General features: G+C 40.9%; 7 protein-coding genes across 10 annotated transcripts; 3 read left to right on the top strand and 4 right to left on the bottom strand.

Annotated features, from left to right (window-relative positions):
• The first annotated feature begins 2,795 nt into the window (after positions 1-2,795).
• On the top strand, positions 2,796-3,627 carry LOC6649089 (selenoprotein BthD). Its single transcript, XM_002071523.4, has 2 exons — positions 2,796-2,915; positions 2,975-3,627. The coding sequence occupies exons 1-2, from the start codon at positions 2,886-2,888 to the stop codon at positions 3,491-3,493; spliced, it is 549 nt and encodes a 182-aa protein (XP_002071559.1). The 5' UTR covers positions 2,796-2,885; the 3' UTR covers positions 3,494-3,627.
• A 1,010-nt stretch (positions 3,628-4,637) lies between these two features.
• Positions 4,638-6,869, bottom strand: LOC6649088 (loricrin). Of its 2 annotated transcripts, none has more exons than XM_023179126.2 (2): positions 6,095-6,869; positions 4,638-6,020 (listed from the first exon to the last, which is right to left on the bottom strand). In XM_023179126.2, the coding sequence occupies exons 1-2, from the start codon at positions 6,406-6,408 to the stop codon at positions 4,934-4,936; spliced, it is 1,401 nt and encodes a 466-aa protein (XP_023034894.1). In that variant the 5' UTR covers positions 6,409-6,869; the 3' UTR covers positions 4,638-4,933. The 2 variants fall into 2 exon arrangements, with proteins under 2 accessions (XP_023034894.1, XP_002071558.1); XM_002071522.4 differs by having other exon boundaries at positions 4,638-6,023; positions 6,095-6,868.
• A 350-nt stretch (positions 6,870-7,219) lies between these two features.
• Positions 7,220-8,229, bottom strand: LOC6649087 (fatty acid hydroxylase domain-containing protein 2). The gene is made up of 2 exons (XM_002071521.3): positions 7,455-8,229; positions 7,220-7,386 (listed from the first exon to the last, which is right to left on the bottom strand). Exons 1-2 carry the CDS (start codon positions 8,219-8,221, stop codon positions 7,254-7,256), a joined length of 900 nt encoding a protein of 299 aa, XP_002071557.2. The 5' UTR covers positions 8,222-8,229; the 3' UTR covers positions 7,220-7,253.
• Positions 8,230-9,216: 987 nt separating this feature from the next.
• Positions 9,217-13,022, bottom strand: LOC6649086 (fatty acid hydroxylase domain-containing protein 2). 2 transcript variants are annotated; one of them, XM_023179142.2, is made up of 6 exons: positions 12,608-13,022; positions 12,023-12,189; positions 11,594-11,667; positions 10,305-10,480; positions 9,776-10,230; positions 9,217-9,700 (listed from the first exon to the last, which is right to left on the bottom strand). In XM_023179142.2, the coding sequence occupies exons 1-6, from the start codon at positions 12,839-12,841 to the stop codon at positions 9,550-9,552; spliced, it is 1,257 nt and encodes a 418-aa protein (XP_023034910.1). In that variant the 5' UTR covers positions 12,842-13,022; the 3' UTR covers positions 9,217-9,549. The 2 variants fall into 2 exon arrangements, with proteins under 2 accessions (XP_023034910.1, XP_002071556.2); XM_002071520.4 differs by lacking the exons at positions 12,023-12,189; positions 12,608-13,022 and having other exon boundaries at positions 9,225-9,700; positions 11,594-11,850.
• A 146-nt stretch (positions 13,023-13,168) lies between these two features.
• On the top strand, positions 13,169-20,803 carry LOC6649260 (probable histone-lysine N-methyltransferase CG1716). The gene is made up of 5 exons (XM_023179488.2): positions 13,169-13,616; positions 13,681-17,002; positions 17,071-20,108; positions 20,188-20,344; positions 20,413-20,803. The coding sequence occupies exons 2-5, from the start codon at positions 13,709-13,711 to the stop codon at positions 20,575-20,577; spliced, it is 6,654 nt and encodes a 2,217-aa protein (XP_023035256.1). The 5' UTR covers positions 13,169-13,616; positions 13,681-13,708; the 3' UTR covers positions 20,578-20,803.
• On the bottom strand, positions 20,750-23,273 carry LOC6649259 (lysine--tRNA ligase). Of its 2 annotated transcripts, none has more exons than XM_002071518.4 (4): positions 23,122-23,273; positions 22,035-22,701; positions 21,018-21,965; positions 20,750-20,943 (listed from the first exon to the last, which is right to left on the bottom strand). In XM_002071518.4, exons 1-4 carry the CDS (start codon positions 23,151-23,153, stop codon positions 20,854-20,856), a joined length of 1,737 nt encoding a protein of 578 aa, XP_002071554.1. In that variant the 5' UTR covers positions 23,154-23,273; the 3' UTR covers positions 20,750-20,853. The 2 variants fall into 2 exon arrangements, with proteins under 2 accessions (XP_002071554.1, XP_023035257.1); XM_023179489.1 differs by lacking the exon at positions 23,122-23,273 and adding an exon at positions 22,782-22,927.
• A 373-nt stretch (positions 23,274-23,646) lies between these two features.
• LOC6649258 (pre-mRNA-splicing factor 38B) lies at positions 23,647-25,983 on the top strand. Its single transcript, XM_002071517.4, has 6 exons — positions 23,647-23,815; positions 23,927-24,082; positions 24,156-24,280; positions 24,389-24,524; positions 24,643-24,749; positions 24,870-25,983. The coding sequence occupies exons 1-6, from the start codon at positions 23,806-23,808 to the stop codon at positions 25,578-25,580; spliced, it is 1,245 nt and encodes a 414-aa protein (XP_002071553.2). The 5' UTR covers positions 23,647-23,805; the 3' UTR covers positions 25,581-25,983.
• The last annotated feature ends 164 nt before the right edge of the window (positions 25,984-26,147 follow it).

Below are 26,147 nucleotides of genomic sequence, written 5' to 3'. Positions count from 1 at the left end.
GGAAGTTCGTTAACTATAAAAATTGCAATTTTTTTAATTTATTCAAATTTTATGTTTTAAATTTAAACACATGGAGTTCCAATTCATTTTGAAGGTTTTTTTTGGACTTGTTTTGTATGTTCTTTAATTGAGAAGTCTGTCATGGTATTGTGAATCAACTGAATAATTTTTTTTTTTTTACCACAAATATGAATATGAAATTCCATTTTTCATGATATCATCATCATCATCAACAATGGTCATCATCATTCCACATTTTATTATCATATCGTTATGAGACGATAATTTTTTGAATGTTTCGATGAGTTTTTGGCAAATTTTTTGTATAAGATAAAATAAATGATTTTCATATGAGACAAAGGGACCGAGATAGAGATAGACAGGGTAGCAAAAAGTCGTTTTACCGTTTCTGTGTGCTAAGCGGTAACACCAACACCACCAACAACAACAACAAGGGCAAGCTAATTTGTTTTTAGGTCGTTTTGGGGCGGAGGCGTCGCTGTCAACGTCAACGTCGACGTCGTCATCGTCATCGCTGGGGCGTAACGGGCGGCAACAAAGTTACAACTTCCACAATGATGACGTCTCTTTTGGTTTTAACACACGCATACACACACACACACACAACAACAACAACAACAACAACAACAACAAAAAGCTAACAATGAGAGAAATCTATTTTGAATATTTTTAAATTTAGGTTTTTGAAACACAAAAAAATGCATAGATTTCCCAACACATGACCGAATGTCACATACTCTACTGAACGGGAAGGAGAACTGAAGGATTTAACCACAAAAAAAACAAGCTTTAAAAGTGTTTCATTAGCCGGTTGACTTTCGAAATGACGTCATAGACTTACAAAGAAACAACGGGAGTAGGTTGAAATGAAGCTTAAAACGTTTCAAGGGAACTTTTGATTTGTTTCTTCATCTGAAAGTGAACCCTTTTCCCACTTGGATTTTACAGGGTATATACATATGAATGTACGTTCGATATGGAAAAGCAAAAGATGACGGCATAGCCCCACCTTACTTTAATTCGCGCTCAATTGCTTGTCTGCTGGCGCTGCCGCTGCGGCGGCCGCTGTTTCTTTTTCTTCTAGCCAAAACCTGTTTTAATTTCTTGCTCTCTCTTTCTCTCACACCCTACCATAACTCACACACACACTCTCTCACACAAACTCAATGCATTTCAGAAGGAAAAAACAAATAAAATAAATTTAAATATGCCCAAAAACTTGTCTATCAATATGAATATATTTTTGAAATTTTATTTTAGTTACTGATTAATCTTACCTTTTGTTATTAGGAGGGAAAAAATGCAGCCACTTTAGCAATTTACTAAACACACACACACACAAATTTCAACAACAACAACAAAAGACGCTCAAAGAGTAGAGTCAAACTCATTAGCCATAGCCAGGTGAGTGTAAGAGGGAGACAAGAAGACACAGAGAGTTGAATTGATAGAAAGAGAGAGAGCGAGAGAGAAAGAGATACAGCTCAAAACTTGATTACGAAAAAAATAAAAACGCTAATACACAAAAAGTAATAAATGAAAAGGATAAAATAATTTATTGAATATACAACAACAAGAAAATTAAAAGGACAACATTTGGTTTTGGCTTGGCTTATTGAGTGTTGACTGCTTTTTTTTTCTCTTATACGTTTCTCTTTTTTCCTTCAATTTAATTGTGGGTGCTGCTGCTCTTCTTCTTCTTCGTCTTTTCAGCGTCCTTCCACCTCTTATTGCCGTTTGTTTTTTATTCACTTTTATTTCATTTTGTTTAAACTAAATAAAATTTATTTTTTCAATTCATTTTTTTTGGGCGCGGCACCAGTAACATCATCATCATCAACAACAACAACTAGCTTTTTTTCTCATTTTATTTGTTAGCCAAATTGTTGAATTTATGTATGTTTGTCTCGCGCCAATTTTCAAACACACACAGGCACACACGCCACAGACACACACAATCACACACACACACGCCACAGGAAAAAAATCATTTGATACACATAAACACATAAATGTACATATATGTATACCGTAAGTAAATAAGATCAACTAGAAAAAAAAGCTAAAATTGCACACGGCAACGGCACCGGCACCTACTTTGTTTTTTACGAACCAGAAAAACAAAAAGCAAACGCGCAAACACACACCCGCTCAACTCGAAATCAAAAACAACATTGAAAAAAAAAAACGCCAGTTCGCTAGTGATGGGAACAGCACCGATTTTATATCGATACACTGATCAATCAAAACATATCGAAAACAACTTCGAACCACTCCGAACTCCTTGCAACCACGTCGAACACCATTTAAGTCGAACATAAAATTGATGTCAACTCATACCGATGATGCCAACCACGAACATTCGCTTGCAACAACATGGCGAATTCGCCCAACGAAACCTAATTCGCTCTGCCAAACTGAATACTTTCGCTTCAAACCACTTCGAACAATGTTCGCAACCAATCGATAAGCTTGAATATCGATACTATATTATCGTCATCGACATTATCGGCGGGAGATAGTTCCATCGAAAATTTGCATTTCTTAATAAGAATAATTTTTCATTATTTAATTGTACATTCAGCACAAAAATGATTCGTATACGTTTGTATAAAAATGCAATGCGAAAGGTGGCCAAAGGTGGTCCATTATGGTCATTTTGGTTATTTTTTTTTGACAAAAATTCAAACAACATTCAAACAATAAATTATCAATAGAAGAAAAAACTATCGATATATCACCAGAATCGAAATCCATCGATAGTCACCCACCGATTGGTTTTGCATCGCATCGTTATTTTGAGGCGCCATTTCCGGGAGGATATTTAAAGGAATCACAGCGTTTTGAGACAGTTTCCAAAGAAAATGCCACCGAAACGTGCAAAGAAACCGACCGTAAGTTGAAAATTTCACCAAAATACAATACAGATTGAATAAACAAAATATTACTACAGCCTCAGAACGGGTCCACTCCAACGGCATCTGCAAATGAGGGACTCGATCCAGGAAAGCCAGTCCTCTATATTGAACATTGCCGCTCCTGTCATACCTTTGGCAAACGTGCCACCGAGATACATGCCACATTGCAGGAACGCGGATTGAAGCAACTTCAATTGCAGCTCAATGCCCTGGATCGTCCACCACGACGCGGAGCATTTGAGTTAAGTTTGGCCTTGCGCCCCACTGCAGAGGCAACCGAGCAGCAGGCGCTTTGGTCAGGTCTAAAGCGTACTCCGCGAGCTCATAAATGGCCCAATATGGATGTTTTATATGAACAAATCGTGGATGCTCTGAACAAGAACCAGCGTCAGAAAGAAGAGTCAAAGAAGAAGGAGAAGCCAAAAGCCACAGCCACAGCTACGCCAAAGACATCGAAAAAACGCAAAGCTGACACCAGCGACAACCTTGAACAACGCTTAACACGCTCTTCGTCGGCGAAGCGCTCAAAGAATTCCACACCAAAAAAGAAGTAAAATCTGGAATTTGGTCTTCAGTTGCTGGAATCCAAATCATGGACCAACTAGAAGAAGACTAACAGTCATATTTACAATTATGTATAAAGTGTATCCGCAGATGTTACTATTAAATTTATGAATACAATATATAATTATTTTTTGTTTTTCCTCACAATTTATTAGAATTTCTGTCTTTGATTTTTCAAAAAATTTACACTTTTCTTTGTATGCTGTTCGATTTTTTTTTGTTTTTTTTTACGTTTTTTTTTTTCATTTTCATTTTGCTTAAGAAATAGTACATATATAAATCCTAAAGAAAAATTTTGGTTTTCATTCTTACTTGATGTATTTTTTTGTTGTTTTGTTTTGTTTTTAAGAAGTCTGACTAATGCTAAACGACCCTACCACTTGCCTAAAAATTTATTACAATTTGCATTTTCATTTTTTTTTTTTTGTTTGTTTCCAAAGAATTTCAACTAAAAGTTGCATAAAACCAAATACACAAAAAAAAAAAGAAATGTGAAAAATAAAGAAAGCATTGAAAATTTCAAAGAGATTGCAAGTTTTTTTTATATAGAGAGCCAGATCCTGATTTTTGTTTTGTTCAGAATTCAGCCTTAAGTAAAATTGCTGTTTCATAATAATAGAATATAGTATATATATATTATATATATACTAATGATATATCAACAATCAAATTGGCTATGGGAACGTAATCTTCAAAAAAACAGATGTATTTATATAGATAGATAGGTAGATAGATGTGAAATTAGTTGAGTTTTCTTTCACCATTATCTGAACTGAATCTTAAATAAATCGCGTGTGTATAAATATAGATTTATGGAAACCTTTTCTAATATTTCAAATGGACAGATCAAAAACTTATTGCACATCAACTCAATTGTCTATTAGGTTTGGCCTAAAAGTCTTATTAAAAACCAATTTGATTTGATTTACTCTTGGATATTTGTGACCAAACTTGAGCAAGCGAGTTGTTTCTTGTGTGATGGTTTCCATTTTACAACAATAATTGGTTTGTTCTTTGACTTGTTGCCATAATATATAATGGTTGGTTCTGTTGGTTCAAGTTCAGTCAGATATATAGGTTGTTAATTAAGGTTAAAGGGGCTATAATCAGCTGATCTCACAAAAGGAAAAAAAAATAAACTATGGGCTAAAGGCTAACATTAAACTAAATATATAAATTGGGAGAAATTGATTGGCAAAGCAAAAAAAAAATATATATATTAAATTAAAAAAGAAAAACAAAAAACATGTAAAAATTAGAAAACGAATAGAACCAATTATTTAGAAAAGAAGCAGGAGGAGGAGATGTATCCGGGGGATTGACATAATTCAGCCATAAAGAAAGACTAAGATTTCTAATGGGAGGGAGGTGATGGGGAGCAGGAGGAAGGTTAGTTATCTACTGCATCTGTTTCAATCCAACGCCTGGCGTTACAGATACTTTCGATAATTCCTTAAATGGGCATTGCCATCCTCGACGACGCCGGCTACGCCCACGCCGACAGCTGCTGCTGCACTTTCAAAGGATGGCGGCTCGATCACCATACCAGGACTGGGCGGATCACATGAATTATGGCCGGCGTTTGAGCTGCCACCGCCTCCTCCACTGCCACCGCTGCCACCACCAGCCCCGCTGCCACCCTTGGCCCGTCTGCGTCCTCGTGTACCAGCTCCCCGTGAACGTCTGCCAGCGGCACCATTGCCCGAACCGCTGCCGCCCCCGCCACTTGAGGTTGGTGTACCCAGACCACCAGTTACGCCAGAGCCTCCTCCTCCTGCACCTCCTCCTCCACTGATGCCTAAGCCAACTCCTGCTCCTGATCCGGTGCTTCCACCACCACCACCACCGCCGAGACCAGAACTGGACAATTCGCCTGCCTCGATGGCATCCAGGCTGGCATCGAGGGCAGCATCAGTGGTTGAGATGCGGGCACGGGCCATGGCACTACGTCGTCGGGAACTGCTGCTGGCTGAATTGCTGTTGCCCCCGCCACCGCTGCCATCGCCAAGACCGCCGCCTGCATGGGATGAGGCACGTTTGCCTGGACGACGCTTGCGCCGCTTCTTATTGCCATAACGCGGATCGTAGTCATATTCATCGTCAGCCGGCGATTTGGGATCCTCCAATGAGTCTACATCGTTCATGTCAATGTCATCGTAAAACCATTCCTTGGGCAATTGCTCTTCCTTTGATAAGGGCAGGGACTGTTGCTGCTGTTGTTGTTGTTGTTGTTGCTGCTGCTGTTGGCTATCCTTGCTATCGGAGGTGTCGCCGCCGGCAGCGCCCAAAGAGCTCGACTCCTCCAGACTGAAGGCCCCATTGAAGTCATGATGAGTGCTCTCTAGAATTGTAGGAGTGGGCCCTGGCCCACAACCACCACCGCCACCACCTGATAGCATATTTAAACTGAGGGATGTGGATGTGGAACCTGAACTGGAGCCGCCTATATTGACATGGCCACTGGCAACTAAAGCCTCATGCTCTTTGCGCAGAGCCTGGAATGGGCGTTCGGGAAACCTGCTATCAAGTCAAAACCCATGAGAGTTAGGAATTTGCATTATGTTTTTTGACTTTTGTATTTCGATATTTACCTGTACATCTTGGTCAAGTATTGACGCCGGCTTTTGCGCCATCGAGCCGCCGGATACGTATAGATTTGACCCTGGCGAAATCCGGGCATCCGCTGCCGCTTATCCATAAATAATTGTGAATGATTCTGGGCTACGCCCGTTTGTGGATCCAGGAACGGGAGCCGCAATCGCCGCTCAATGCACAGGCGCGTATTGAAATTGGCGCTGTATTCGATTGTCTCGCGGTAGCTAACATCCTTGAAGAAACTCTCAATCTTGGCCAGATTGGCCATGGACACGATTTGTACGTTAACGGACGCCGATGCCGAGGACATGATGGTGTCGGCTTCCGTCTCACGCCTTGCCTTATTGGCGATGGACAACTGGACGAAATAGAACTAGCAACTAGGACTAATCCATGCCCAGATGCTGCTGACGACAACTCGAAACTCTTTTCTCTCTTCCACTGCCGCTGCCTCTTTACCTATCTCGCCCTCACCCTCTCCCGCTCGTTGGGCGCTCGCGCTCTCTTTCTCTCTCTCTCTCTTGTATTTTGTTTCTTATCTCTGTTCTGGTTGTTTTTTTCTGACACTTTGCTTTCACTGCTGTAGTTTATCTTTTACCCCTCGCCTTGCCAAGGTTTACATTTCTTATACACCAAAATTTAATTCAGTTTTCTTTACGTTTATATGTTTGTTACAGTTATATATATTTTTAATTTTAATTTGCTTCCAATTTGTTTCTTTTTCACATTGTTCCCCTGTTTCTCAGTTCGTTCCGCGTATGACGGACGTTTCGATTCTGCTGTTGCAAAACCTATCGGTTAATCGACATTTCGGAGCAAAACCTATCGGTTAATCGATATTCCGGAGCAAAACCTATCGGTTAATCGACATATCGGAGCAAAACCTATCGGTTAGTCGACATTATCGGAGCAAGCCTATCGACTTGGCTTGGCGGGCACATTTAAAAAAAATATACCTTTGGATTATTTATCCATAATGAATGAAATATAGTTAATGTTGCCATTGAGATAATTTACTATTTTTTAATATTGCGATACTTGTCTAAGCAATGAAAGAAATGAGTTTTCTTTTTTAATTCAAGATTTAAATCAACTTAAAGTTTCTTGAAAATTTAAACAGATTGCTAGTACACCAACAATTTATTAAACAACTCTCTATTGAATTTTTCGTTTGTTCAATTTGGATTTTTTGTTTTTCAGTGCCAGCTTCTCCTTTTGTGTTACTTCTTTCCGATACGTTCCATGAAGTTTATCCAACCAGCCCATAACACCAAAGTTATAGTTGAATCTAACAATAAAACAAAATATTGAAAACATTTAACAAAGAAACAATTTTACTAATCTCAATACACTTACTTGGCATGATGATAATCATGGAAACGCACTGAATCCGCTGACCAGGGAAAACTATAGCCAGTATGATCGCTCATTGAATTAAGTATGGCCAAGCCAAAGATGATCCAGGCCAAAGCTACATGAGTGCCCAACAGGGCTATGGATAGGCCAACTGGCATTAAATTGGCCAACATATGTTCCACAGGATGGGCATACAATGTAATTGCAGCTATTGGTGCCGTCCACTCGTGATGTTTCTTGTGCACATATTTGTAGAATGCCTTATGATGGAGCAAACGATGGGCATAGTAGAACAAGATCTCCTCCAGCACCACAAACACGGCTATGTCTCGTATCGATCGGCCGAAAGTTGGCAATTCTCGTATATCCTTACTATTATGATGCTTATAGATCAACTCAAAGACGGTCCATGTGGTCAGCAAATTAACCAAAGTTAAATTAACAAAAACCACTTTAATGGCATTCCACAGTTTTGTCAAATCGACTGGCTCGTTTTTACCCGGTTGAATTTTGTATTTTCTTAAGAATTTCGGACGATTTGTAATATCCATAATGGTAAATAAGGCCGCATAGATCCAATAGACGGTGAAAATCACAAGGCAGCTGCCAAAGACCCAAAGCCTCAAGGGATCATCGCCGGTAATGTCGAGTACACTAATCCAGAGATCTTGTAAGCGATTTCCCGCATTCCGCCAACGAGTAAATACAAGCGTTTCCAAGTCCATGGTGTTTATAGACAAGACCCCCCAATTGGAATGCCCTGACATTGCAAAACGTTGGTTCTTGTGGCTCAACAATGCGCTACATACAAATTATTAAAGCATTTCAGTCACACAGGGCTTTAAATATTTTTCTCAACTTCATTTGCCCATTTTAACCATAAAAATCCAACGATAATAAAGGTTTTTCTAAGCATTTATCAAATGTGATCTGTGGAGAATTTAATTTGTTACAAAGATCGTAGCAGATTATTATTCCTATATATACATATATGGTAAGTAGGTAATTGCTGTAGTTAGGCTTATATAGTCTTTTGACGACTATCTCCGACCACAGCGATAGCATTGAATGATTAGCGTTTCAAGTTTAGAACCAGAAGCTTATCTCCGTCCCTCCCTTTATTCGCATTTTATTTATTATACCACGTATCTGATAGATTAATGAGGTATTTTAAATCGGCGTAAAAATATATACATATGGGTATATGTAATAAGAGAACTAAAATAATCCTCCAAAAATAGATAGCTCGCCGGTGACTCAGACTGAAATCTACCTTAAGGATATATATTGACTAAGTAGAACTGAAAGTTAAAGATGAATATTCCTCAGTTTTCTTTATTAACTAACTTTGTCACATACACAAAATATAGATTGTTTTCCATATAGAATTTTCTGTTTTTCCAGTAACTAACTAAAATTGAAATCGATTCGCGTTAGGTTTCGCGTTAATATTTCTTCTTACATCGGTTATCTTGTAGGGCCAACAAAGGGTATCGACTATTTGTTGCTTTGATTTCATTTTCATTAAATTTTTTTTTGTTTTTTTGTAGTGGATTATTGTTACTAGTGTCATGAAGATTAGGGAATTTATTTTTGGTATAAGTTAGGGAGCCGCCGCCTGTTGACAATAATAAATCTCAATCCCAACCAAAGTTCAATTAGTTGTTAAATTTTTACTTATTTCTTTTGTTTTCTAACGCTTCTTGTACATTTGCGTATGTATGTGTTTGTGTGTGTGTGTGTGCCACTATGTGGATACTATGTATATAGTATATATGTTTATAGTATTCATGTAGGTACTATATAGCATGCAGTACATACATATACATATAAATATGTAAAACTACGTGCACATATTGAATATGTTTGTTTTTACACTTAATATTACCATTTACGTTGCGCCAAAACAAAAAAAAACTAAACCATTCCATTCAAATGGATGTGGTTAGGAGATGAGATATATGTATGTATATATATATATATATAAAACCCGCACCACTTGGTTATATATACATATATATGTATAAATCACAATGAATTATTCATGTATGTAGGTATTCATATATGCAGACTTCTGCCTTAGCTTCGTTTGGGCTCATTTCATTGTGGAATCTGGAAAAGCATCGCGCGGTGGCACAAAACTAAGCATCATAATATGACGGGCATAGGATTTGGTATTCCGAAACAAAGAATCAGTCCCATGTAAACGATCCAAGACACCCAGAACCCCAAAGCAATTGTTGAATCTGCCAAGAAAAAAATTCAAATATTTAGGTCATAAATTAAAGATCACAAAAGATCACAAGTTGGGCCAAACTTACTTCAAATGATGAAAATCATGGGCCTCCGGACTGGGAAAGAAGGGCAAATGATAACCGGAATGTGCATTCAATGTTGATAATATTGCCAGAGCAAACCATAACCAAGCGGTAGCCACATGGCTTCCCATGAGGAATACACCCAGAAACGGTGGCAACAAATTACTAAATATATGCTCAATTGGATGGCAATAGATAGCTGTCACCGATATCGGTGCTGTCCACTCGTGATGCCGTTTGTGTATAAACTTGTATATATGCTTGTGATGCAGCAATCGATGTGAATAATAGAAACCCAGCTCCTCCATCAATATGCAAACGGTTAGCTCAAAGCAGACCCAATGAAATGTCGGCAATTCGCGTATATCGCTCAGACCGCGGATCATCATTAGTTTATAGCTGCCATAGGCCAATGGGATACCGACAAATATTTGATTGCATATGACACTCCAAATGACCTGCAAGAAAGAAACAAACACACACACACACACAATTAAATATCAATTGATATTTGATTTTACTGCCTTTTGACCTTTAATAGACGTCCCGCCTCGACTGGCTCATTGGTGCCCGGTTGAATTTTATATTTACGCAGACAAGCTGGACGATTTGTTAGATCCATAAATGTATATATTCCGCCCACAAACCAATAGACAATCATTGTAAATATTGTGGTACCAAAAACCCATAGTATCATCGGATCATCACCTGGAACAAACAGGAAGAACAAAAATATTGAAATTGATTCTTTATGAAACATTTAAAAAAAAAGGATTATTAATCTCTTTAATGGCAATCATGATCATTCATTACTAGTAAAATGGGGAGGACTTTTTTATAGCTTTAAATTAAAACGACTTTTACTCATTTATATATTTTTTACACCAATTAAAGTTGCATATTCGTAAGAAAAGCCTTAAAAAATTATAATAGGTAATATATCCTTCAAGATATTTCTCAATTGAATAATATATCGATATATGTATTACTTAAATCCATACAGAGTTATATAGATTCATGACCATAGTTTAAAATTTGTTATAGTGCAGTCGACTGTTAAAAGTTAACAATTTGAAATCTTAATTATGAATCTTTAGTTAAAGAATCTCTAAGTTAATATTTACTAAAAGATAAGTTCAATTAAATATGACCCTATAAAGATATTTTTGAATGATTTTGAATTTGTCGAGATTTATTTTTACATATATGTATGTCTGTCTGTGTGTGTGTGTGTGTATCTATACTTGTGTGTGAGTATACGTGTAAGTGCTTTGTCAATTAAATTGTTTAACTTTATTTTGCATATATAAACTGTGATAAATTCAATTTGTTGTTGAGCCAATGAGTAATCGGGTAAAGAATCGTTTAGAGTAGCCACATATACAGTCAAGCCTTCCCATAACGAATAGTAGTAACTTATCCTTCAATTGACATTTTAGTTTCGTAGATCATATCTATCCGAAGTTAACTTTGAGAATTCTAATTCCTACAAATGAATTGATATGGGCAATGAAAGAAAGAGAGAGGTCGAGAACCACCCGAATAAAAAATTTACAGATATATAAGTAACTATATTATATAGATACACGAATCTGAGCGAACTTTGAGTCTGTTTACATGGCTTTTAGGTCTTTATCTTTGTTTGTATCTACATAGTGTGTGGGTGAGTGTGTGTGCCTGTGTGTGTGTGTGTATGCGGAAATTAGTAAACAAAATATTTACGATTTGTTATTGTGCAAAAATGCAACTACACTGGGATCTCTCTCTTTCTTTCTATTGCGCTAGTTTATACTGCTCTTTTTAACTTTTACTAAAACTTACCAAATTTGTCAATGAACTTGTCCCATTGCGATTGCCAAAAATCTCCAGAAGCTCCCCAAAAACTTTGCAAATGCCTGGCATAGATATAAGAGAACTCATTAAATTTTTCATCCATGGTTAAACCATTTAATTCTTCGCTCTCCCTTTCTCTCTTGTTGGCCCCAGTCTTTCTCTTTCACTTTGTGGACTTTTTGCAAATGCGGCGATCTTCAGCGTCAGTGGACGTGGAGGCTTCAAAAGTAACTGAACAGAAATTGGGGAAACAAATGGAAATGGGTAAAGCTTGGCTCACAAAGCCCCGCTCACATACACACACTCACACCCACACACAGATACTGGCGTTCAATAAGATAGGAAGAAAAAGAGAGAGTGCGTGAAAAAGAGAGAGAGAGAGAGAGAGTAGAAGTAATCAGCTGATAAGTCACTGACCAGGTAAGAACATTGCGGAATAGTATGAATACAGCCAATGCACAGGTGATAATAAATATAACACTATGAAGTGAGGATAACCATATATCAGCCCTGCGGGTGTCATCATCTGAGTGAGTGTAGAAAGAGGTGGTGGAAGCGGAGTTAGATTGATCCTTGCCGATTTGCTAAAAGAAATGCAAAAGAAAGATAGTGATACAAAAAGGAAGTATTTGTATACATATGTATGTAACAACAAAGTGGGAAAAAAAGATTGATAAAAAGATTTCAAAACTATAAAGGAGTCAAACAAAACAAAAATAAAGTCGAAGCCCTTTTAAAAAAATGGCGTTGTAACAGTTAATTTCTACTTTAAAACAGTCATTAAAAATAGTGAATATGCTGATAAATAATTTAGCGCCAGCAAAACAAAACTAAATAAAAGCTTATTAAACATAAACAACCGAATTATGAAAATTATTTTATATATGTATATATGTATGTGCATATGTATGTATATCTGAACTACTCGTTATCCTGATCAAGAATCTGTATGTATGCACAATACAAACGTGAGATGCAACGATGAAGGTCAACTTCACTTACATCATTTAGATTGAGGTAAACCGGATGAATTCCAATCTTATCCTTGCCAATGCCACCGATTCCATTTGGATCCATTGCTGGTCCTGTTGCTATGTTACTTGCTGTGCCACAGCAAGTCGAATTCGTAGTTGAAGGGACTGGCGCGCCGTCATCGTTGGCGAAAGGGACTGCTGTGGGCGATGTTGGATGTGACGACGATATATTTGGTGGCCTTCCATATCCTGGATGGGACATTGCCTTGCCCTTTACTGGCAGATGCAATACGATTAATGAAAATTAAACAAATTAGTTTTCCAATTTGTTGATAAATTTGCTTTTGTTGTGACCGCTTTTATCCGATGTTTGTTGTTGCCGTGCCGTTGTCCTTGACATTTAAAGTTTTCCTTTTTCACCTTAAATGTGTTAGAGAGCGCGACAGATAAAGCTGTTTGTAAGAGAGTCAGGTAAGAGAAAGAGCAAGGGAATTGAGTTAACAGACTCACTGTTAGCCTCATGTTAAATAACATTCTCGCGCATGAGCAAATGTTTTCTAACATACTTCAATTTGTGTATTTAGTCTGTCAATTGCTTTCACATTTCTTTCTTTATATGAGAGTGCTATATGGATTTGGATAACAATTTGGAAAATAAATGTTCACTTAAACTTCTTGCAATGGCTTCATTGTATACTCTAAACGCATATTTACAAAGAATCCCAAAGTCGACATTCCAGTTTGCGCACACACATAACAGAGTCTGTTAAATTTGCGGGTGTTTTGCTGTTGTATTTTCCATCGCTAACAGACACAAAAAATTTTCTTGTGGGGTATTTACTTCTGTCGAGATTTTGTTTAAACGAAAAAAGAGTAAAATATAACAAAAAATAAAAAGCAATAAGCAATCGAACACTACGAAGACAATATTGCATATTGCATCTACAATACTGTATGCGTTTATATTTACAAATTCATATGTATACGCCCGTGTGTGTGTGATGTGCACATGATGATGACAAGTGCAGTTAGAACCTGTGAGTTTGCCTTTTAAATTAAATCAAATAAGAATAAGATAGATTTTTATCTGATTCCTTTCAGGATTTGGAAGCATATACGAGGGACAGCGATGGATGAAACATCGTTGCCATCCACTTCGGCGGCGGCAGCACCAGTAGCTGGCTCGCTGACAGCTGTTACCGCACGTGGACGAGGAAGGCCATTGAAAAATCCGCCAAACACCGCTGCCGCTCCACCTCCAGTTGAGGCAACCATTGAAGAATCAGATTCCCTTCAGTCCGTTGAAGAAGCAGCATCGCCCACAAATTTAGGTGAATGTCGACGCAGTTCACGAAAAAAGATTATCAAATTCGATGTGCGAGATTTGCTAAACAAGAATCGGAAACAGCATAAAATTCAGATTGAGGCACGCATCGATTCGAATGCACCACTTGCCGGCGGCCCATCTCCATCGCCAGATAACCCGGCTGTTGCTGCCGCAGGATTGGATAATCATCGTGTATTAGTGGATATGCCAACAAAGGATATATTTGCTAAGCCAAAGACCACATCCACTTTAATTGTGTCCCAGGTTAGTAGTGAGCCCACAACTGGAGATGTAACCAATGCACCTTCACCAGTGCTTCGCAAGCGTGGACGCCCACGCAAAGTTCAACCACCTGCCACAACCATAGCTACTCAGATTGCACCTGCAATTGATACGAATGTAATTCCATCGGCTATATTCAATTACTCTGACTCTGATACCAACTCCACCAGCGGCACCATATCCACAGCATCCGGCAGTAGTGGTAGTAGTGGCGACAATGACACGGCTTCTGATATTCCCAAGAAAAGCAAATCAAAACTTCGTGTATCATTGAAGCGATTAAATATGCCCAAACGTCAGGAATCAATGGACTCTGGTGGCATTAGTGTGGTTGATGTTCTATCCAGTTCATCGTCAGAGGATACCATGCCGACTCCGCCATTGGAAACACTGCCACCGCCAGATTTCAATCCATCGTCATCCCCCGCTCAGCCAGTATTGATGCCTGTTTTGCCAGAAGGAAATGTTCAAGAATCTGAGGAAGATTCCGATTCCCAAATTATATTTGTTGAAATTGAAACAGAAACTAAGACGGAAATGTCGAATGATTCAAATGATCATCATGACGGACAAAACCAGGAGAATGCAGCCGAAGAAGGAGGAACTGAACAGTCGGATCGTAAATTTAAAATCTTGTTTCCCAAGAAGCACAAGCAGCAACAACAGAAGCAGCAGCAGAAACAGCAACAAGACGAGGTCGATGAGCCTGAGAGTCAAGAATTAATTGTAGAAGTTCTATGTGAACCACCTAGCTTATGGTCAGCTGACGATGAAGCTGATGAAGACGATGACGTTACTCCAAGGCGTAGCAAACGTTCCATACCACGTTCTGGTGGCCATCAATCCAATGGCAAAACTTTAGAAGAGACGTTTGCCGAAATTGCGGCTCAATGTAGTAAAGCGGTAGCTAGTATTAATAATCAAGGGGACAAAGAGAAACAACCAAGTCGCCAAGAGACAGAGCTAGAGACTGTAGTAGAAGAGGTAGAGACAGAGGAAGACCTTGATGGTCCACACACATTAATGGAAGTTATTGATGAAGTTGAAAGTCTGCCCGAATCCATGCCGCCACCCCCTGCAATATGTGAGGAAATAGTCATAGAGCCGTTTACTGCAGAACCTCAACCTCAGCCATCGACAGAAGAGGATGCGGCTACAATTCCAAATGACCAAATAGATCAAACACTGCCTACAGTATCAACAGAGACTGATAAACCGACTGATTTGCCGTCAGTAGATCCAATTCCAGAGGTGGTTGCTGATCCAACTGAAACAAAGTTACCAATAACAAATATCGAATCGAATATACTCCGAATCTTCAGCACAGATAACACACCGGGGGAATCCTCATCCATTTCATCTTCCTGCTGCTTAGAAATTAAACCAAAATCATCAAATGAAGCTCCTGTAGAAGTAGAGACAATCATCGACAAAAGGGAACTGCTGACAGTCGAAATAACTAAAGAGAAAGCTGCGGAAAACGAATCGTCCTCCCCAAAGAATTCATCTGTTGAAGAATCAGCGAAAACTCTTGCCATAGTTGAAGAGACTAAAATTGAGGTGGAGAAACCTGCGACTCCTGTTCCAATTGCAATTGAGAAACCGCCTCCTCCTACTCCTCCCCCTAAATTAGCAATAGTGGAGGTCGAGAAACCACCTCTTCCACCTCCTCCACCATCTGCTGTCTCACCAGTTGCCGAGGAAAAGAAAATCGAGTCTACCAGTAAGTCGAGTAAATCCTCATCAGCTACCGGAATGGGTTTTATTGAATGTGATGCCATGTTCAAGGCCATGGATAAAGCCAATGCTCAAATGCGTAATGAAGAGAAGCACAAAAAGAAACTTAAAGTAGCCAAATTGGGCAAGAAGCAGGAAAAAGAGGAGATGCAGGAACAACAGAGTTCATCTGCCACGGCTTCGCCGAAAAGTGCAACAATTCGTGAGCGTCGGAATACAATATCATCGGCCATAACAGCCCTCGGTGAGGTCGAAGGCTTCTCTTCATTGTCCAAGCGACGTTTCTCATTGCATCCCAAAGCATCGCCCAGTCCCGATCTCTCAGTTGGTAAGAAGAAGCAAAAAAAGAAGACTGGCAAAACGGCAGGATCACAATCGAGTACCACCAATCGAAGTCGACAAATTTCCGTAGACTCCAGTGGTTCCAGTGCATCGCCATCTGGCACCATTATCGTTTCAAAAACCAAACGCAAATCAAAGAAATCCACCGAAGCTCTTCAAGCGGCTCTAACAGAGACCGAATCATCTGAATCTACATCATCTGGCAGTCGTATGCGCAATTGGAAAGGTGCCCAAACACCATCGACAACATCATCAGCATCTCCAGAACTAGAGGCACCCGATCCGCTCAAGGATATTGCTAAATTCATTGAGGATGGGGTGAATCTACTTAAACGTGACTACAAACTGGATGACGAAGAGCAGCAGCAGCAACAACAACAACAACAACAACAGCCAGAAGCGGATGAAGATGAATTTGCTGAACGTGTGGCCAATATGGAGACACCAGCAGCAACACCGTCACCATCACCTCAGCCAACAAGTCACAATTCGGAGCCAGAACAAAGTGGTGTACGCAGATCGCATCGCATTAAACAAAAGCCACAGGGCATGAGATCCAATCAGGGACGCACTGGATCCTCAGCATTATCATCGGCAGTGGTGCCATCGATTAATATGGAGGATCAGCTAAGTGAATTGGCCCACATTGAGGCCATCAATGAGCAATTTCTACGTAACGAAGGTCTCAACACTTTTCACGCATTGAAGGAGAACTACTACAGATGCGCCAGACAGGTAAGTGATCATTTTGCTACTATTCGATGAACCCCACTTCATCCACCACCATTTTATTTTGTTCATAGGTAAGCCAGGAGAATGCCGAAATGCAATGCGATTGTTTCCTCACCGGCGACGAAGAGGCCCAGGGACATCTTTGTTGTGGTGCCCGTTGCATCAATCGCATGCTGATGATTGAATGCGGTCCATTGTGCACCAATGGTGATCGTTGCACAAACAAACGCTTCCAACAGCACCAATGCTGGCCATGTCGTGTCTTTCGCACCGAGAAAAAGGGATGCGGCATCACAGCCGAATTGCAAATCCCACCGGGTGAATTCATTATGGAATATGTGGGCGAAGTAATCGATGCCGAGGAATTCGAAAGACGTCAGCATCTCTATTCCAAGGATCGTAATCGTCATTACTATTTTATGGCGTTGCGTGGCGAGGCCATTATTGATGCTACGTCCAAGGGTAACATTTCACGGTATATCAATCACAGTTGTGATCCCAATGCCGAAACCCAGAAATGGACTGTCAACGGTGAGCTGCGCATTGGTTTCTTTAGTGTGAAAACCATTCTGCCGGGTGAGGAGATCACCTTTGATTATCAATACCAACGCTATGGTCGCGATGCCCAAAGATGCTATTGTGAGGCCATCAATTGTCGTGGCTGGATTGGTGGTGAGCCAGATTCCGACGAGGGTGAACAATTGGATGAGCAATCCGAAGCAAGTGACGCCGAAGACGACGACGAGCAACAGGAGACGCAAGAGGAGCCCAAGACGGCTACAGCTTTGAAGGCTGCTGCGATTAAAGGCAAAAACAAGGTGAAAACGGGCAAATTGGCCCTAACCAAAGGCCACAAGACCAAAACTAAAGATCAACCAAAGGCAAAAGACAAAGAATACAAAGCTGGACGTTGGCTACGGCCCAGTACTGGTGGTGGTAGCGGTGCTAGTATTGGACTTACGGCTGCTTCTGGTACTGCAGCTGGAGCTGGAGCTGCTGCAAACAAATCATCTCGCAAACCAAAGGTTAATAAATTCCATGCCATGCTCGAGGATCCGGATGTGTTGGAAGAGCTAACGCTGCTTAGCCGCAGTGGTCTCAAGAATCAATTGGATACTCTGCGTTTCTCTCGCTGCATGGTGCGAGCCAAACTAATAACCACCCGCCTGCAATTACTGGGCGTGCTCACACGCGGCGAAATGCCATGTCGTCGTCTCTTCCTTGACTATCATGGCCTGAGGCTATTGCATGCCTGGATTAGCGAGAGCGGCAACGATGATCAGATGCGTTTAGCTCTGGTCGATGCTCTTGAAGTTCTGCCCATACCAAATCGTACAATGCTCAATGACAGTCGCGTCTACCAGAGTGTTCAGATGTGGGCAACTAATCTCGAACAGGATCAGCAGCAGCAACCGGAACAGGATCAGGGACAGACTCACAATCAGGAGGAGAAGACAGCACTTCGTGAGAGGATTATGGCTCTGTTGAAGAAATGGAATGCATTGCCCGAAATCTTTCGCATACCGAAACGTGAACGCATTGAACAAATGAAAGAGCATGAACGAGAGGCCGATCGACATAGTACAGCTCTGGAGGATCGTTCCAGTAATACGGATCGTTTTCGTCAAGATCGCTTTAGGCGAGACACGCTGAGTGCACGAAAGCCATCAAGTAGAATGAGCGGCAATAATACCATATGCACCATAACCAGCAGCAGCAATGGCAACGGAGGAAATGGAGGCGGTGGAAATGGTGGAAATGGTAACTCTAGTGGTTCCACCTCTGACACGGCACAACTAACTCGTGGTGGTGGCAGCGGTGGTGGTTGTGGAGGTAATGGCAGTGGCAACGGCAATGGCAATGGTAGCAATGATCCCCGGAGACGCTGTACCGATCAGCCGCAAGAGGCCTATCATCATCAGTCGAAGCGATTTATGTCCAACATCTCGAAAGAGGCACGCCGTTTGCTTTTCGAGAGACGCGTCGCCATGGATGAGGCCGAGAAGCGTGTATCTAGCGAGGATTGGCGTGAACATGAGACACGCTGTGAATACTTTGGTTTCGATCTCAATACTGCACCCAAAATGTTGCCCTTCTATCAGAACACCGAAACCGGTGAGTGGTTCAACAGCGAGGATATGCCAGTACCGGCACCACCGCGTGCCTTGGAACTGCTAGCGGATCAAAATGTTGTTGATATGCCAGCCCCAGAGAGAGCCGATGTCGAATATAAGCTACCACCGAGTGTGGATCCTTTGCCACCAGCTTGGCATTGGCGCCTGACGCCCGACAACGGCGATATCTATTATTATAATTTACGTGATCGCATTTCCCAATGGGAGCCACCAAGCGCCGAACAGCGACTGCAACCCCTGGTGCCCGATGAGTTGCCACCATCATCAGCGGCTCCGGCAATACCACTACAAGATCTCGTTGATCCCGAAATTCTTGCCAGCGAACTCATCAATATCGATGTGGACTATGTGGGTGGCTTGAGTGTTAAATCCTTATCACAGTATGTTGAGGCAAAAATCCGCGAACGTCGTGAATTGCGACGCAGCCGCTTAGAGTCCGTGTGTGTCATCAGTCCCCGGCGTGATGAGGATCGTTTATACAATCAAATCGAATCGCGTAAATACAAAGAGAACAAAGAGAAGATACGACGACGCAAGGAACTTTATCGCAGGAGACGCCTGGAATTGTTGCAACAACAGCCAGATGGTGAAGCAAATGCTGATACCACGACTACCACCACCGCCACTGATTCCACCATATCCACCGGTGGCACCAGCACTGCCACCAGTGTTGGGGAATCGCTACCCATTCAGGGTTATCTGTACTCTTCCGATGAGGATGCCCCCGTCGAGGATGTGGAATTGCCTCTAATCGATGGTATTGTTGCCGGACAGACGCAAGTCGATGAATTGGATGCCCTTAATGTTGAGCCAAGTACAAGTAAATCAGCTTTGGCTGCTCTCATCAAATCCGAATTCATGGAGCAAACAGTTGAACCACTGCCAAGTAGCAAACGAAAGTTACCCATGCCACCCACTCTGGTGGAGCAAAAGAAACATCGTCTAGAGCGGAGCAGCAAGAAGAGTAGCAAAGGGTAAGGCAAACGAGCTGAAAAGAGATGGCAAATGTTAATTAAATAACCGTTTTTTTTTTTCTTTTTTCTTATCTTGCAGTTTTGTAAGCAGTTCAAGCAGTGGACGTGAGGCAACTGAAAAGTTTCGTTTTGCCATCAGTGGTCATGTGGCAGATTTCTTGCGTCCCTATCGCAAAGATAATTGCCAATTCGGACGCATTACATGCGACGAAGATTATAGATTCCTGATCAAGCGGGTAGGTTTATGCCTAACTTATTGATCGTTTCTTTGTTTCAAAAACTCTGTTTTCTACTCCTTTTTTAGCTGAGCCATCATATAACCACCAAAGAGATGCGTTATTGTGACTTGACTGGCAATCCTTTGGCCTGCACCGAGTCGGTAAAGCACAAATCCTACGATTTTGTCAATCAGTATATGCGAAAAAAAGGTTGCGTCTACAAGAAGCCAGCAGATGAGCCATGCTTCTAATGATAATTTGACCAAGAGACAACACAACGTTTTTACACCTTGTACCACGATCTACTACCACCAATCAATCAACCAGAGTTAGTTATCTAAGTTAGATATGAAAACCACAATAATATGTATACATAATTTGTACCCCTATGTATGGGGTATACATTTAAGAGAAGAATAATGATTGTATTAAACAAAATGTGACATTTATTCAATGAATAATTTAATTCTTCTTTAAGTTGTTGTTGTCGTTATTATTGAAAGCATTTTTTTTAGAAGAAGTCCTTCTCACTGTTGTTGTTGTTCCTGATCAGTGGTCTCCGCCGCTGCTGTACGATTCTGTTCCTCTGGCTTCATGGCAGGGAAAAGAAGAACTTCCTAAAAGTTATCACATGGACACAACAAAAATATTTAGTAGATAGTTAATAATTGTTAAAAGAAATTAACTTTACCTTAATATTATTGGAGTCGGTGAGGAACATGGTCAATCTATCGATGCCCATGCCAAAGCCACCAGTTGGTGGCAAACCATACTCCAGAGCAGTACAGAAATTCTCATCGACCATTTGGGCTTCATCGTCGCCAGCTGCCTTATCATTGGCCTGTTGTTCGAAGCGTTCCCTCTGGACGACAGGATCGTTTAACTCGGTATAGGCATTGCAGATCTCTTTCTTGGCCACAAACAATTCAAAGCGTTCGGTCAGACCTGGTGTACTGCGATGATATTTGGCCAGCGGTGACATAATTTGCGGATGCTCGCAAATAAATGTTGGATTAATGCAGAACTCTTCGATAAATTCACCCACCAGTTTGTCGAGCAGACGTGCCGTTGTCCTAGGTGCTGGACACTCCACCTGATGTTTGATACATTGCTGGGACAGGAACTGATTCGTCTCGGGTGTATTGAACGTATCCGCTGATGGGAATTTGACCTGCAGTTTCTCTTCAAGCGTTTTGATCATGGAGACACGCTTGAAAGGCGGTGTGAAATCCAATTCAAGTGCTGGACCATCGGGACCATCCGGATGGTATGTGACCTTATATGATCCACGAATGGCCTTCACCATACCGGATACCATCTGTTCGGTAATATCCATGACATCGGCGTAATCGGCATAGGCCATATAGAATTCACAAGTGGTAAACTCCGGATTGTGGGTAAGATCGATGCCCTCATTACGGAATTGTCTACCAATTTCGTAAACACGATCCAAGCCACCAACAACCAACATCTTGTGATATAATTCAGGGGCAATACGCATAAATAGATCCATTTTCAAATCATTGTGATGGGTAATAAATGGTTTAGCTGTGGCACCGCCGGCAATCATGTTCATCATGGGTGTTTCTATTTCTAGGAAGCCCAACCGATCCAGAAATTGTCGCACATACGAAATGATCTGTGGAGGAGAAAGGATTTAAACACATTCCAATACCTTTTGAGTGCGAGTGGAGGATTTTGAACATACCTTGGCTCTTATTTGGAAAGTCTCGCGCACTTTATTATTGAGAATCAGATCCAAATAACGTTGACGAAAGCGGGTCTCCTTGTCCTTGAGACCGAAATGCAAATGTGGCAGCATATGCAGACATGGCGACAGGAGCTTAATCTCCGTTGGCATTATGGACAATTCACCCTTCTTGGTTTTGCCAGGATGTCCCTGAACACCGATAATATCGCCACGTCTCAGCTTATCGGTATCCGAGACAAAGGCCTCTTCACTCTTGTAGGACTTGGCGCTGGCCATTACCTGCAGTTTGACTCCCTCACCGCGCAAATCGTAGAATATTAATTTAGCACCCGATTCTCGTATGGCATGGACACGTCCGGCTACACTGACATTAACATTCTCCAATGTTTCGCCGTCTTTTAGTTCCGAATATTGGGCTATGAAATTCTCCAAGGAAACGCTCACATGGAATTTGTGTGGATAGGGATCGGATGCTGCAGATTGCTTCAATTCATGCACAGCAGCTGAACGCAACTTGAAATACTCATTGGGTGAGATCTCCTCTTCGGCAGCAGCAGAGGATTGCTTCTTCTTATCTGCGGCAGGGGCCTCTGCTGCTCTGGTGGCCTCCTTTTCAGCCTTCTCTTTGGCCTTCTGTTCGGCTTTCAGGCGGCGTTTCAGCTCACTGTAATAAGAAAGGAAATACAAGAGTTATCACTGGACAATGTTCTGGAATATATTAAATGGTCAATATCCACCACCCACAGTTTGGTGCGTTTACTCGGTGCCATCATCAGCATGCCGCTGCTCACATGGTAGCCTCGGAAATTGGAACGGGCACAGATGTTGGTGGACAGACTTTGCTGAAGCTGCCTAAGCACACAGCGGGCAAACATTTCCACAATTGTCTTATATTATACGTTTATTTTTTTGCCGAATGCTCTCCTTTTGAGAGAAACCAATTCAACTTCAACTGATTGGAACGCAACGGCTTTTCAACTTAACCTCACTAAATTTCGTTTAGCCTTTAAATATTTGCATTGCTTTCGCGTTGGAGAAAGGAAATCAGGCGATGTTAGTTAGTATGAATCATTTAATTACTTACTTCTTGGACAGCTCCCCACTTGCAGCAGCCATATCAGATTCTGTTCTATTTACTTTGAGAGAGAGAAGATTAAGCGGCTGCGGCCCAAAAACAAATCCAAATACAAATGTGTGCGGATTCCGCCTGCAGATGGACCAGTGTTAAATAAATGGCCAAAAAACATGTATGCCAGCTGGGCAAAAGAATTTTTTCCCCAGGGATGGAGAAACTGAAAACTTTGCATTTGCTGTCTGTCGCCCGGTTTCCTTTTGTTATTATTTAAAAAGAATTTCAAAAAAATAATTATTTATAATGCAATCATTTTCATCATGGGTATTTCTAATTCCAAGAAGGCAACAAGGTATGTACATATATAACTCAACTACGTTAAAAAACCATTCATTGTCATTTTCCAAATTTTTTGGTATTTATTCGGTATTTAAGTGGTATTTAATTTTCGCACCAAAAAAATGCAACTACAGTCGCCTGAATGACCATCACTACTTCAGCCCGAACACGCTCGTTGGTGAGTAAAGAACAGCGAACATGTTCGAGTTCGCGAGCAAAACGTAAACTACTTCACTCTGCACAAGATCTCCAACGTAAACGTTTTTTGGTATATTTAAATATAATAAAAGAAATTAGTAATAATTTTAGATGTTTTAAAAGTGAAAGACTCTGCCGAGAGTATCCGCAGTAGCAGTTATGGATGAAGGTGAAATTTAATTGTAACAGCCGCTAAGCATCATCATTCATTTTTCGTTTTTAATGCAAACACCCCCGCCCCCTATTCTTTATGGGCCCTCTTTTTTTTTTTCTCTTGCAGGAGAGTACACGGCGTCATCTTCAGCCGGCGGTGGCGGCGCCAAAAAATCTGGCGTGGGTAAACAGCATAATACCTTGCCATTTTGGGGCAATGAGACATCAATGAATCTGAATCCCCTCATTTTGGCCAATATACAAAGTTCCAGCTATTTTAAAGGTACATTTTGTACTAAACGAACTAGTTCGAGTTTTAGCATTACTAAAAATACATAATTATTTCTTTTTAATAGTGCACTTGTTTAAACTGAAAACCTATCATGAGGTTGTCGATGAGATCTATTACCAAGTCAAGCACATGGAGCCATGGGAGCGAGGCTCACGCAAAACCTCCGGCCAGACGGGCATGTGCGGCGGTGTGAGTGATTTATGAAATGTAGCGCTAATCGGCCGCCACTTTTACTTTAAGTTTATCAAAAAAACTCATGTATACTTAATATGTGTATATCTTCTCTATATGTTCCAGGTGCGTGGCGTTGGGGCTGGCGGTATTGTTTCGACAGCCTATTGTCTGCTCTATAAGCTATATACTCTACGCTTGACCCGCAAACAAATAAACGGTTTGCTCAACCACACGGATTCGGCCTATATACGGGCACTAGGTAGGTAAGTTGGTAAGTCGCAAGCTTGCTCTACACAATTGATTTATTCTAGGAGCAATGGAATAAATCAACAGAAATATATTGTATTGTATTATCTCGGTTTTTTTTTTTTTTGTAGGCTTTATGTACTTACGCTATACCCAACCACCGGGTGATCTTTATGAATGGTATAAGGATTATCTACAGGATGAAGAAGAAATTGATGTCAAGGCAGGCGGCGGCCAGGTGAGTCAACTGTATGAGCACCAATCAATCTGCAATAAATTCACATTTAACCACCTTAAACTTATGATCGTGTAACTGCATTGGAATTGAGATGTAATTTTTTTTGCTTATATCTTTTAGGTTCTTACCATGGGTCAAATGGTTTATCAATTTATGACCAAATTGGATTGGTTCTCCACACTTTTTCCACGCATCCCGGTGCCCATTCAAAAGCAAATTGAAAAGAAAATTGAGCAATATTGTCGAGAGGAGGGGATAACTGTGAATCAGTTAAGCACAGGGCGTACTGCAGCGGGAGCAACACCAGGAGGTGCTGTTAATGCAGGCGGTGGTGGTAATCCTGATGATAATGATTACCAGGAATGGAATGAGGGTGGTGGTGGTGGTGGTGGTGGTGTTGGGGTTAGTGGTGTTGGTTTAGGGGTAGGCGGCGGCGGAGGTGGGTGTGGCCCTGGCGGACGATCAGCATCTCGTCCAGCCAACTATCGCAATGATCACGATGATCGCGATCACAGAGGGCCCCCCATTCGTGGCTATGATTATGATGAATATCCACCTCCAATGGCTGCCCAGCAGATGCTTTACCCTGGCGATCGGGTTAGGGAGCGGGATCGTGAAAGAGATCGCGATCGCGATCAAGGTCGTGAGCGAGAGCGTCACCGTAGCAAACACAAGAAAAAGCATAAACATCGGCAACACTCCAGAAGTCGTAGCCGTAGCCGGAGCAGAAGTAGTAGGCATGAAAAGAAAATACGAGACGGTAGCGAAAGAAGCAGCCGGCACAATCGCCACAATGATCACTACGATGATAGGGAGAGAAGATATAGGTGAAGATCGTGGACTTCTTCCACAATTTGTTCACCACCTGCTCCACCTTGCAACAGTTGTTTTATATTATATATATATATTTTTTTTTAATTTCCTAGCCGATTCTTATACTTTTATGGTCGAAGAACCACACAATCAATTTTTTAATTATACATATAAATGAAGTCGCTTTTTTCGGCTTCCTACTCAGGTTACACGCACATCCACACACTCAGACACACACCCACAAACACACACCCCCTCCCCTCACAGACAAACAACTAGCATAATGGCTAACAAATATTTTGTAATTTTTGCTGTTTAATTATAGATTTAAAGTTGAGTTTTTTAAAGTGCGCAGATATAAATAAAGTAAAAAGTAAATATTTGTTTAAAAGAAAGGAATAAATAAATAATAAAAATGTTATCCCTTTGCCGTCGTAGTTTATTTATACTGAATACGATTCGCATGAATCATTGTCTTATCATATTGAAGAGATATCGTCTTACTATGAAAAGATTAGCTTAATCTGGGGTAAACCGAAGTTACTATACCCTTGTAAATTTGGAATATCTATGGCAATCTTCTGA

This window comes from Drosophila willistoni, assembly GCF_018902025.1.
Source record: "Drosophila willistoni isolate 14030-0811.24 chromosome XL unlocalized genomic scaffold, UCI_dwil_1.1 Seg141, whole genome shotgun sequence".
NCBI classification, from domain to species: Eukaryota; Metazoa; Arthropoda; class Insecta; order Diptera; family Drosophilidae; genus Drosophila; species Drosophila willistoni.
The sequence above is the reverse complement of the archived record's forward strand: the minus strand, read 5'-3'. Positions and strand labels throughout refer to the sequence as shown.

Excerpts from the sequence above, each read along its gene's own strand:
- LOC6649089 (XM_002071523.4), top strand. The coding sequence starts at position 2,886 with ATGCCACCGAAACGTGCAAAGAAACCGACC. Across the intron at positions 2,916-2,974 it reads AACGTGCAAAGAAACCGACC|CCTCAGAACGGGTCCACTCC; the intron begins GTAAGTTGAAAA and ends ATATTACTACAG.
- LOC6649086 (XM_023179142.2), bottom strand. The coding sequence starts at position 12,841 with ATGTCCCATCCAGGATATGGAAGGCCACCAAATATATCGTCGTCACAT. Across the intron at positions 12,190-12,607 it reads TTTACCTCAATCTAAATGAT|CAAATCGGCAAGGATCAATC; the intron begins GTAAGTGAAGTT and ends CATTTCTTTTAG. Across the intron at positions 10,231-10,304 it reads AGGCGGGACGTCTATTAAAG|GTCATTTGGAGTGTCATATG; the intron begins GTCAAAAGGCAG and ends TCTTTCTTGCAG.
- LOC6649258 (XM_002071517.4), top strand. Across the intron at positions 24,281-24,388 it reads AGACGGGCATGTGCGGCGGT|GTGCGTGGCGTTGGGGCTGG; the intron begins GTGAGTGATTTA and ends TATATGTTCCAG. Across the intron at positions 24,750-24,869 it reads TCAAGGCAGGCGGCGGCCAG|GTTCTTACCATGGGTCAAAT; the intron begins GTGAGTCAACTG and ends TATATCTTTTAG.
- LOC6649087 (XM_002071521.3), bottom strand. The coding sequence starts at position 8,221 with ATGTCAGGGCATTCCAATTGGGGGGTCTTGTCTATAAACACCATGGAC. Across the intron at positions 7,387-7,454 it reads CATGATTATCATCATGCCAA|ATTCAACTATAACTTTGGTG; the intron begins GTAAGTGTATTG and ends TTTTATTGTTAG.
- LOC6649260 (XM_023179488.2), top strand. The coding sequence starts at position 13,709 with ATGGATGAAACATCGTTGCCATCCACTTCGGCGGCGGCAGCACCAGTA. Across the intron at positions 17,003-17,070 it reads ACTACAGATGCGCCAGACAG|GTAAGCCAGGAGAATGCCGA; the intron begins GTAAGTGATCAT and ends TTTTGTTCATAG. Across the intron at positions 20,109-20,187 it reads AGCAAGAAGAGTAGCAAAGG|TTTTGTAAGCAGTTCAAGCA; the intron begins GTAAGGCAAACG and ends CTTATCTTGCAG.
- LOC6649259 (XM_023179489.1), bottom strand. The coding sequence starts at position 22,912 with ATGTTTGCCCGCTGTGTGCTTAGGCAGCTTCAGCAAAGTCTGTCCACC. Across the intron at positions 21,966-22,034 it reads CTTTCCAAATAAGAGCCAAG|ATCATTTCGTATGTGCGACA; the intron begins GTATGTTCAAAA and ends TCTCCTCCACAG. Across the intron at positions 20,944-21,017 it reads CCGACTCCAATAATATTAAG|GAAGTTCTTCTTTTCCCTGC; the intron begins GTAAAGTTAATT and ends GATAACTTTTAG.
- LOC6649088 (XM_002071522.4), bottom strand. The coding sequence starts at position 6,408 with ATGTCCTCGGCATCGGCGTCCGTTAACGTACAAATCGTGTCCATGGCC. Across the intron at positions 6,024-6,094 it reads TACTTGACCAAGATGTACAG|CAGGTTTCCCGAACGCCCAT; the intron begins GTAAATATCGAA and ends TTGACTTGATAG.